The sequence below is a fragment of the Falco naumanni genome, chromosome 1, assembly GCF_017639655.2.
Source record: "Falco naumanni isolate bFalNau1 chromosome 1, bFalNau1.pat, whole genome shotgun sequence".
NCBI classification, from domain to species: Eukaryota; Metazoa; Chordata; class Aves; order Falconiformes; family Falconidae; genus Falco; species Falco naumanni.
This window is the reverse complement of record NC_054054.1, coordinates 95,920,546-95,929,487: the sequence shown is the minus strand read 5'-3', so window position 1 is coordinate 95,929,487 and position 8,942 is coordinate 95,920,546. Positions and strand designations below refer to the sequence as shown.

The following is an 8,942-nucleotide window of genomic DNA, read 5'->3' as shown; positions in this document are numbered from 1 at the left end:
GGAGGGAAGAGATATCTCCCAGGTGTAGCAGCTAGGGTGAGAGCATCTCCTCACGGTGACTCGCTGCCTGCGCCTCCCAAGGCCGTCTCCAGGCGCAGCAGAGCTGCAGCAGCAGGAGGCCTCAGGGCAGAGCCTGGCCCTGGCCGTCCCGGGCAGCCCCAGGGGGGTGAGAGCGGCGGTGAACCCCCCTGCCCTGCCCACAACAGCCCGGGGACAGGCTGCGGCGGCCGCGGTCAGGCCCGGCGGCTGGCAGACAACCGAGAGCCGGATCCCGTACGAGCCCCGGGGCTGCGGGAGCGCTCTGCGGGCTGCTCGGGGCGCTGTGGCTCCGCGGGACCGCGGCAGCCGCTGCCTGCTGTGCGGAGGCTGCCGCCCGCCCTTCCATGCCGCCGCCATGGTGTCGTGCGGGACCCTACACAGCTTCCTCTTCGAGTACGACACCGCCCGCATCGTGCTGATCCGGAGCCGCAAAGTCGGGCTTATCAACCGCGGGGTGCAGCTCGCCATCCTCGCCTACGTGATCGGGTGGGTGAGCGGCCGGGTGGGCGCCGGCCTGCGACCCGTTTCCGCCGGGCCGCGCTCGGGGGAAGCCCGCAGCCCCGCCGCGGTTACCGGCGTGGTGGTGGGTGGGGGGCTCGGGGTGGCTGCCGTGGGGGAGGAAGGGCTGCCCCTCGCTTGGAGCCGCCGGGGGCGTGGGGCTGAGGGGCGGCTGCCGTGAGGGAGGAAGGGCTGCCCCTCGCTGGACGCCCCCGGGGACGTGGGGGCTGAGGGGCGGCAGCCGGCCGCCTCCCTCAGGGTGAGGCGTGGGGGCGGCTCCCGCCGGCCGGGGCCCCCTTTCCTGTCAGGGGGGCGCGCGCTGGGCTGGCTTGGCGGGAAGCGGCCGCCGCCGTCGTGAGGCGAGGCCGGCGGCGCTGAGGGGAGGCCGGAGCTCGCCGGCGGCAACCTTAATGGGGGTGGTAGGGCTGCTTAGAGACAGCTGTAGGCGGGACAGGACTCCACAGGAGCAGAGACTGTCCCGGCGGGTCCTCGTTCGCCCAGTGAGGTTGTGCACAAGAGAAATAATTGCACCCTGCCAAAAAATTCAAAAATCAGAAAGGAGTTTGCTAGTCCTGTGACCCCTGTTGTAGGGAAACACTATGAAACTATCTGGACTATCCCTTTCAGGTGACACATGGAAAGTGGAGGAATTTCCATGGCCTGTGCTGGTTTGCAGTACTTATCTGGGGTTTTTTGTTGTTATTTCTTTCTTGCAATCCATCTCTTGCAGCTGGGTCTTTGTGTGGGAGAAGGGCTACCAGGAAACAGACTCTGTGGTCAGTTCTGTAACCACAAAGGTGAAAGGAGTAACGCTGACAAATACATCAGCCTTGGGAGCCAGGATCTGGGATGTAGCTGACTATGTCATCCCCCCTCAGGTATCAATCACTTTCACATGCTCTGGGAGGGTTTTCTAACAAATAGCTACCGCTCTGCCAAAGTCCACTGAGGTCTGGAGCAGCTTTGGCTCCAGCGTGGCCTTGATAAGACAGAATGAAGCAGCTTTGCTTTGTTGTGGATCATGCTGAGCACCTGCGCCACTAACCCTGGGAAAGCTGTTTTCAAGAGAAGTCTCTCTCTCTGTGTACTTGTATAGAATCATAATATAGTTTGAGTTGGAAGGGACCTTGAAGACCATCTAGTTCCAGCCCCCCTGCCATGGGCAGGGACACCTTCCAGTAGACCAGGTAGCTCCAAGCCCCATCCAGTCTGGCCTTGAACACTGCCAGGGATGAGGCACCCACAGCTGCTCTGGGTAACCTGTGCTAGTGTCTCACCTCTCATAGTGAAGAATTTCTTCCTTGTATCTAACCTAAATCTACCCTTTTTCAGTTTAAAGCTGGTCCCCCTTGTCCTATCACTACATGCCCTTGTAAAAAGTCCCTCTACAGCTTTCTTATAGCCCCTTGTAGGTACTGGAAGGCTGCTATAAGGTCTCCCCAAAGCCTTTTCTTCTCCAGGCTGAACAACGCCAACTCTCTTAGCCTGTCTTAATAGGAGAGCTACTCTAGCCCTCTGATCACCTTTCTGGCCTCCTCTGGATTCCTGCTAACAGCTCCATGTCCTTGTCATGTTGGTGGCCCCAGAGATGCATGCAGTGCTGCAGGTGGGGCCTCACAAGAGCCAAGTAGAGGGGGAGAATCAGCTCCCTCTACCTGGTGGTCACACTGCTTTTGATGCAGCCCAGGATTTGGTTGGCTTTCTGGGCTGCAAGCACACATTGCTGGGTTATATTGAGCTTCTTGTCAACCAAAACCTCCAAGATTTCCTCCTCAGGGCTGCTCTCAGTCCATTCTCTGCCCAGCCTATATTTGTACTTGGGACTGGCCTGACCCATGTGCAGGTCCTTGCACTTGGCATTGTTGAAATTCATGAGATTGCATGGGCTCTCTCAAGCCTGTCAAGGTCCCTCTAGATGACACCTCTTCCCTCCAGTGTGCTGACCACCCCACACAGCTCGGTGTCAATGGCAGACTTGCTGAGGGTGCACTCAATCCCACTGTTGATGTCACCAACAAGGATGTCGAGCAGCAGGCTTCAGGATGAAGTTGCAACGATAGCCACCTGTCCTCTTTCTTACTGCTTTCTAAAGCAAACAACTCAAAGTTAACTTGTTGGCAGAAATCCCAGGCATAGCCTGGAAGTCACTTGATCCGGAACTGAACAGGAGATATTGCTATAGTTACTGATTGACTGTGTCTGTGGGAATCTGTGCTGTGTGGGTAATATGTGACGGCCTTTGGGGTTGGCAGGTACAGCCAAGCTTCTAGTTGTGGGTCACTCTGTCTACATGAGATGTGGCGGAGAAAAAAGTGACAGATTTAGCCAGATTTTGGCTGAGTGATTATATTTGCTTATCAGTGGAGCAGAAGCAAACAACAGATCCCAAGTCATACAGATCTGAAAATAATGGAAGTGGAGCTCCCTGAAGAAACAAACTAGGACTGGTCAAATTTCTAATGGGTATATTGGAAGGAAAAAAAAAAAAGGAGCGTGGGAGTTGTGCTCAAACTTGCAGCTGGAGCTTTATTTCTGCTGCTGCCTTGCAACTCCCCTGAGGACCTGTGAGATCTCTATTTTCATATTGTGAATGAGGAAATTTGGGCCAAGTGGGAGGACAGAAAGGGTTGCTAGTCCCACAGTCCTTCCTCTGCCTGAAGGCAGCATCATCAGGCAATATGTGTGGGAATCTGCTCCTTAAAGGTGCTACATCAGCACCATCCAAAGCAAGTTGCCTCTGTGGGGCTACCTGGGCTCTGTCAACAAAGACATTTGGCACAGTGCCTTAGATAATCTTTGCAAGATGTTACTCTTAAGTTTCCTTCTTGTTTGGCATGTTCAGGAGGAGAACACTGTGTTTGTAATGACCAACGTGATAATCACACAGAACCAGCACCAAGGCCGCTGCCCAGAGGTAGGTACAGGATCTGCTTTAATTCTACCTTGTCTGAGTGGGAGTGCAGGTGAGAGTTTGTAGGGTTTAGTGTAATTATTGTTCCTCTGCAGCTTCCAGATGATACAACAGAGTGCAAGGTGAAGAACAACTGTGTTCCAGGATATGTCAGCACCCACAGCAACGGTAAGAAACCTGCTGCAAGGGCTCCTTTCAGTTTGTGTTGTGATACCTCTGTGTTGTGCCTTTCCTCCTGTGAAGGAAGCTGCATTTCACTTCAGTCCCTTTGTTCTCATTCTCTCACACCTAAGAGAACTGAAACCGAAGTTTGGATTTTTCTTCTGGGGGAAGGCAGACTGGCTTAGACTGCGTTGGGTCTATGCTGGATAGATGTGTGCTTTGGTGAGCTAGCAAACTGTAAGGGTGTTTTCAAGACCTCAAGTCCATGAAGCAGTATTTCACATAGATGAGGATTTGAGTCAGAAAAAGGACCTAATGCTTCTTTCTCTGAAATTGCACTACAAATTGTAATGGAAGATAACAGGGATCTTGGTACTGGCACTTCACCTCTGAGCAGATTGCTCTCAGCTTTCAGCATGAGGCGGTATCACATACTGCCTCTGTATTTTTGCTTGGTGGTACCTCCATTCACATGTCTTTCCAGGCATTCAGACTGGGGAGTGTGTACCATACAACAACAGCGTTAAGACCTGTGAAGTCTTTGCATGGTGCCCTGTGGAGGATGACTATCATATACCCAAGTGAGTACTCTGTCTTCCTATTCTGCGGTGGCCCTCCTGAGAGGAGGCTAGCAGTATGCAGCTGATGTTTCTCCCTACGAGTTACTATTAGGAAAAGCTGAAGAGGTGATCACCAAGGGCCCTGCACAGTCCTGTTTGTGTAAATATAAGTAGAACTTACCTACTTTTTCCTATTTTTTTGTAGGCCAGCGTTCCTGCAAGGAGCTGAGAACTTCACCATTCTGGTGAAGAACAACATTTGGTACCCCAAGTTTAATTTCAGCAAGTAAATAATGTGGGGGGCATTGCACTGCCTGGTCTCCTGGGCAGAGGAGCTGGAGGAGTGGAAGAAGATGAAACACATCTTCTCTCTCTGTTCCCCTGTAGGCGAAACATCCTCCCCACTATCAACTCCACCTACCTCAAGAACTGCGTCTATGACTCCCAGACAGATCCCTTCTGCCCTATCTTTTCTTTAGGGAAAATAGTTGAAGCTGCAGGGCAGAACTTCCAGGAAATGGCTGTGGAGGTATTTAGCAGACCCTGCTCTTGGGCCTCAGCTGTATAGGAGTGGTAGCTGGCTGTCCCTCTCAGCCTTGTGGTGTGAGCCACAGGATAGAGTGGCTGCAGAACAGAGAGTGCTGCTCTGGCTGGAAGGACTGAAGTAAATTCTACTTAACAAATATTTGGCCTTGCCTTGTTTGGGTGGGGTTGTGTGCAAGGCTCTTCTGTAGCAGGGGGAAAGAGTGGGACTGGGACAAGGGCCTGTAAATCGGGCTCCTGGTCAGCAGAGAGCCTAGTGCTAGGCTGGCCAGACACTTGAACGGCTCACCTTCTCTACTCCACTTGGCAGGGTGGAGTCATGGCGCTGCAGATCAACTGGGACTGCAACCTTGACAGAGCTGCTTCCCACTGTGTGCCAAAGTACTCCTTCCGGCGCCTCGACAACAAGGACTCTGCCCACACAGTCTCACCTGGCTACAACTTCAGGTAACGTGACTGTGGAGGGCACCTGGTGTCCATGAGGCTTGGTCTGCCGCTGGCACAGTGTTCCAAGCTGCCTGTACTCCTCTGGCAGTTGCGGGTAGTCCTTGGACTTTCGATGGCGCTGTAAAACTTGGAGAGTTTCTCTGATGCTGTAAAACATCGAGCAGGTCAGATCCTTACTGTGCGCAAACCAGAGCAGAGCGGGAAGGTCAGTGAAGCTCCACTGACTGAGCCTGTGTCCAAGTCCTATTTGCATCAGCATTCGGGTGACTGTTTGGGCCAGCCTCCTGTGGCAGGGCAATGTGAAAACTGTTTCAGGGTGTGCTGATAGGGCAGTATTTGAGGGGTGTGGGGATGAGAGACTGAAGCACTTTCTTTGCTGAGCATGAGGAAAAACTAACTTGTAAAAAGTGGTTGAAGTGTCAGCTGAAGACCAGGAGTATCCTTCTGGCATACACCACCATATACATTCTGGCCAGTATGGATAGGTCCAGTACCTCCAGTAAAACCACCAGTGCAGAGCCAGGTAGCTGATTGCATCCAGACTCAGAGCTATAAAAATATGGATTGGCCACCTTGCCAAGATCCTTGCAAGAGTCCTTCTCGTGAGGAAACATAGCTTGGGGCTATGCTTCTTTCTAGAATCACAAACTGTCATTTAGCACGGGACATCTCTTTTGGTGGAGTTTCAATGAATTCACTGAAGCTGCTGTCATGCAGACAGCACAAGCGTGTGTTTGGGACGTGTCAGGCCTGCCGGTATAGGGAGTGTCACATGAGACCGTGAGACCGGCTGGAGGACATTGCAGCCTGGCTGGTGCAGGTTCTGAAGTGTTCTTGCTAATTGCAGACCATGGAGCAGCCCCATACCAATCCTTTCTCTTCTCTTCCACTTTCTTCTCTGCTTCCTCCTGGCTTAGTCAACCATGTGGCAGCGTAAGTCTGATCTCACTACTTTGTTCTCATCCCTTTTCCCTGCGAGTCATATTGTGCGGGACAAGCCTTGGCGTGCCGGGCAGAGCTGTGCTGTCTCCCTCCCTGCCTGCTCCCGGTCCTGCCCTCTCGTGGCTGCCCACACTCCTGCAGCCTCCCGCTTGCCTCTGCCTTGGGCGGGCCGATTCTCGTGTGTAGCTGAATTTCTTCCTGTCCTGCTCCACTACTAAAGCTAACTTTCTCCCCTTCCTATGCTTTGCAAGTTTCCTGATTTGGCTTATGCTAATGCCTGTCTTAAATTCGCCTGTTCTGGACTTTTCTCCTGGGATGTGCTTGTCTGCATAAAATCTCCCTCTGTCATTTGGAGCTTGTCTCTGGAAGTACCAATGTCCAGCCCATCCTCTTGGGATGGGGGGCACACCTAGATGTTGCATGATCATGTAAGCAACCTCAGAATTTCCAGCTAAGCTCAGACATAATCTTTTCTCCAGGTTTGCAAAATACTACAAGGATAGTAATGGCACTGAATCACGGACGCTTGTCAAAGCTTATGGTATCCGCTTTGATATCATAGTGTTTGGGAAGGTAGGTTGACATAATTCCTGGAAATGTTGTGGTGAGGGCTTTCAAAGATGATGAAAAACATTCACCCTTGTAACTGTCTTCTAGGCAGGAAAATTTGATGTAATTCCTACTGTGATTAACATAGGCTCTGGCTTCGCGCTGTTTGGCGTGGTAAGTGACACTGTCTGCACTTGGACTAGATTCTGGATTAGTTCCACAATTCTGAGGTTCATTGTCTTAAACTCTTTCAATCTCCACTAGGCAACAGTACTGTGTGACATTGTTGTTCTGTATTGTGTGAAGAAGAAATACTTCTATCGGGAGAAGAAATACAAATATGTGGAGGATTATGAACTGGTAAGCGTCAGTGAAGGTGGAATGAAGGCAAAGTTGCTTCCTTCTCTAACTCTGGAGAGATTCTGAAACAGGATGTAGAAAGTCCACATCAAACAGGGATTTCGAAGCACAGCTCTGAGGAAACTTTGTCTTCATCAGAGAAGCTAATTTTTACCTCAAAGCTGTTGCAGAGAGGAGCACTAGAAACAAATATTGTCCTGTTTCCTGGGCAACCACTCTTGGAAAGCAAAATGTATGTTCAAGAACTTGTCATGCTCCCACTGCACCCCTTTTTTGGGTTGCAGTCCTTGGCAGTTGCCTTCTGAGAGCTGTAGACAACAGCTCTGTCTCCATCAGATCCTTCCTTCTTGGCTTTTGGGGGTTCCTGTTTCTACGAACAAACCTATTCAATGGGGGTGGGTGTTTTCTGAGACCAGTATGGTGACAGCCACAGCTATGGCTCCCTGCCGGATCCAAATGATCTGTTTGGCCAGTAGAAGGATTTAGTGGCACAGCAGGGTTGCTTGACCGGTGCTGAGGGTAGATAGAGCTCAGCCCTGCAGCCCTGTGCTTGGTGGGAAGTGATGCTGCAGAGGGTGGATTTCTGAATCAAAACACCTTGTGGCACTGGGAAAGCAATTTCTAAGTAACAGAGAGTAGCCTGCCTGCGCCAAGGGTTTTATGTGAAAGGGGGAGAAAGAAGAGTTTTCTGGCAGAGGATTGTAATCTGTGATCCTTGCAGGGAGTCAGCGAGACATACGGAACAAACTCCTGACCTCCTGCTGCTACAGCACCAACTGCTGCTGTAAACTGCTGCTGTGAACATTATTCTGACCTTGCCATGAGACCCACTCCCCCCTCCATTGGAAGGAAAGAGGGGAACAAGTCTGAGGAAGGGATATTCTTCACTACTTTGCTACTTTTGCTGGCTGGAGCCAACCCCCAGGGAGAACTGGGTCTGCTCCTTGTCTGCTGTCCTTCCAGGTTAATTGCACTAAGCACATGGGGAGAATTGTGCATTTATCCCAGGCCTCTGCACCAGCTAAGCCTGGGACAGGGACTGCTGAGACATTGTCATTTTGACAGTCCTCCTTTCCCTGAGCTCAGTGGTAGCAGAGAGTGCAGGGTAAGACACAGATTCTTCCTTATGGTGAACATGGCTCCTGCCAGGTGTTTCCTAACCTTGGGAGAGCAAGTCCTCGCTGTTGTCGGCACTTTTCCTTGCCCTGAAGGATTGTGATGCTTAGCTGAGCCTGTGCCTACTATTTAATTGTGCCTCCGAGCTCCAGTGGCCAGAGACCAAGACAAAGCACTGTGGTTCCATTGTGCTATGGTAAATGGCTTACTGGATACAGATTAATTTTTTTCTGTTTTGATTGATTTTTATGGTACTACTTTAAAATTTACTTTCTTTTTAAATAAACTATTACCATCACTCAGTCCTTAGAGTCCTGCAAGTTGGGTTTTGCTTGTTTATTTTTCCCTGGGGCACATGAGTGTTAGGGTCTGTGAACTGTCTTATTTTACATGACTCTTGGAGAACTATCCAAGTGAGTGCTGCTGTCTGCTTTGCGTGATTCTTCCAGCAAGAGCCCTGCTGCAGCTACAGCTTCTTCTGACACCTTGTCTGTTGCTTTAAAACCCTATTCAAGGGAAAAGATTTGCAAGTGAGAGGCCAGGGTTGGTTAGCCTAGCACAGCCTTAGCCAAACGCTGGTACCAACTGCTCAGAAGAATAGATCTGTTATTCCCTGGTGTACCTCTCATGCTTTTCACCACCACACCCAGACCCTCTATCTGGGCTGCTGCATTTAATGGGTTTACACGCTTTAACTTAAGAGAATTTGTTGGCTTTCATCTTCACATGGCCTTGAGCATCTCTAGTGATCACGCTGGCACGCGAGGTAGAACTCTTTCCTTTCTCTGAACCTTTTCTAGTGTTTCAGAGCACTG

The 8,942-nt window shown here is 51.1% G+C and overlaps 1 protein-coding gene across 1 annotated transcript; it reads left to right on the top strand.

Annotated features, from left to right (window-relative positions):
* The first annotated feature begins 59 nt into the window (after positions 1-59).
* P2RX4 (purinergic receptor P2X 4) lies at positions 60-8,431 on the top strand. Its single transcript, XM_040610160.1, has 12 exons — positions 60-525; positions 1,268-1,415; positions 3,380-3,451; positions 3,544-3,616; positions 4,095-4,191; positions 4,376-4,456; positions 4,558-4,699; positions 5,024-5,160; positions 6,582-6,675; positions 6,760-6,825; positions 6,916-7,011; positions 7,733-8,431. The coding sequence occupies exons 1-12, from the start codon at positions 395-397 to the stop codon at positions 7,763-7,765; spliced, it is 1,170 nt and encodes a 389-aa protein (XP_040466094.1). The 5' UTR covers positions 60-394; the 3' UTR covers positions 7,766-8,431.
* Positions 8,432-8,942: the final 511 nt, after the last annotated feature.